Here is a 915-nt window from a genome sequence, read left to right on the forward strand (position 1 = left end):
TTTAGTTTAAATGTTGTTGATTCCGAGTATACAGTGACATTTACCCGAGTCCATCTACCCCACATGTCCATACTCTTAATGTAAGTAAATGAGGTGAAAGAAGACAGTTGTATTGTTGGTAGTTTTCTTATTTTTATGTGATAGAAAAACTTTTCAAAGTAGTCAACCATTAGATTATTAGTGCTTTTAGTCCATATAATACGCTGATGTGCTGGTGGTTCTAGGCTCTGAAGTGAAATAAATGTTTCAGTTCCATGTTTGTGTGCATCAACGCCATCTTGAATTGTCAGTTCTTCCAGAGATGTCTGCATTTTTATTATGTTTAGAATATTATTATAAGGTGTACCATAATTTTCCATTAAAACTATTTTCAGTGGCCTACCAGGAGAAATAAGTTGTTCTAGTCTTGCAAAATCATTTTCATGTAGATTAACAGCCAACATACCTAGTCTATTTAGCTTTGTGAGTTTTAGGAAAGGGTTTTCTGAAGTTGCATTACAAGACCATTGAAAATCAGGAGTAATAAATAAAACCTGTTGCAATAGTGGAAATCTAGAAATTATTTGACAAAATTCAGAAATCTCTGAATCATTTGATGGAAAAATCATGACTTCGGTTACTAAGTGACTAGGCATAAGTAGTAGCTCTTTAAATCCTTTCTGCCTCTCATCAAAGCCTTTGATTATAAAGTTAAGTAATAGTTCTCCTGTAAAAGAAGAATGAGATTGAAGTCCCTTGTTGAATGCTTTTATTTGATCTGAGTTGTAGAAGTCGATCATATATGTAATATTGTGAAGGGCAACAAGATAGCCGTAAATATAATAATCAAAATTTGTGCTTGACGAATCTGCAATGTATAATGAATGGTTGACAGGCATTAATGAATCATCTTCATAGAGACACCCAAGTAATACA

At 33.0% G+C, this 915-nt stretch overlaps 1 protein-coding gene across 1 annotated transcript in view; it reads right to left on the reverse strand.

Moving 5' to 3' along the window:
* Positions 1–44: 44 nt before the first annotated feature.
* LOC109590876 (uncharacterized) overlaps positions 45–915 on the reverse strand; it is a gene marked incomplete at its 3' end in the record, with an annotated part of 3321 nt that continues 2450 nt past the window's right edge. The window contains exon 3 of the mRNA XM_020006729.1: positions 45–533. Within this exon, the coding sequence (XP_019862288.1) occupies positions 45–533 (489 nt within the window). The remainder of the gene's footprint in view (positions 534–915) is intronic.

Source organism: Amphimedon queenslandica, unplaced genomic scaffold (genome assembly GCF_000090795.2).
Source record: "Amphimedon queenslandica unplaced genomic scaffold, v1.1 AMPQUscaffold_9346, whole genome shotgun sequence".
In the NCBI taxonomy this organism is placed as follows: Eukaryota; Metazoa; Porifera; class Demospongiae; order Haplosclerida; family Niphatidae; genus Amphimedon; species Amphimedon queenslandica.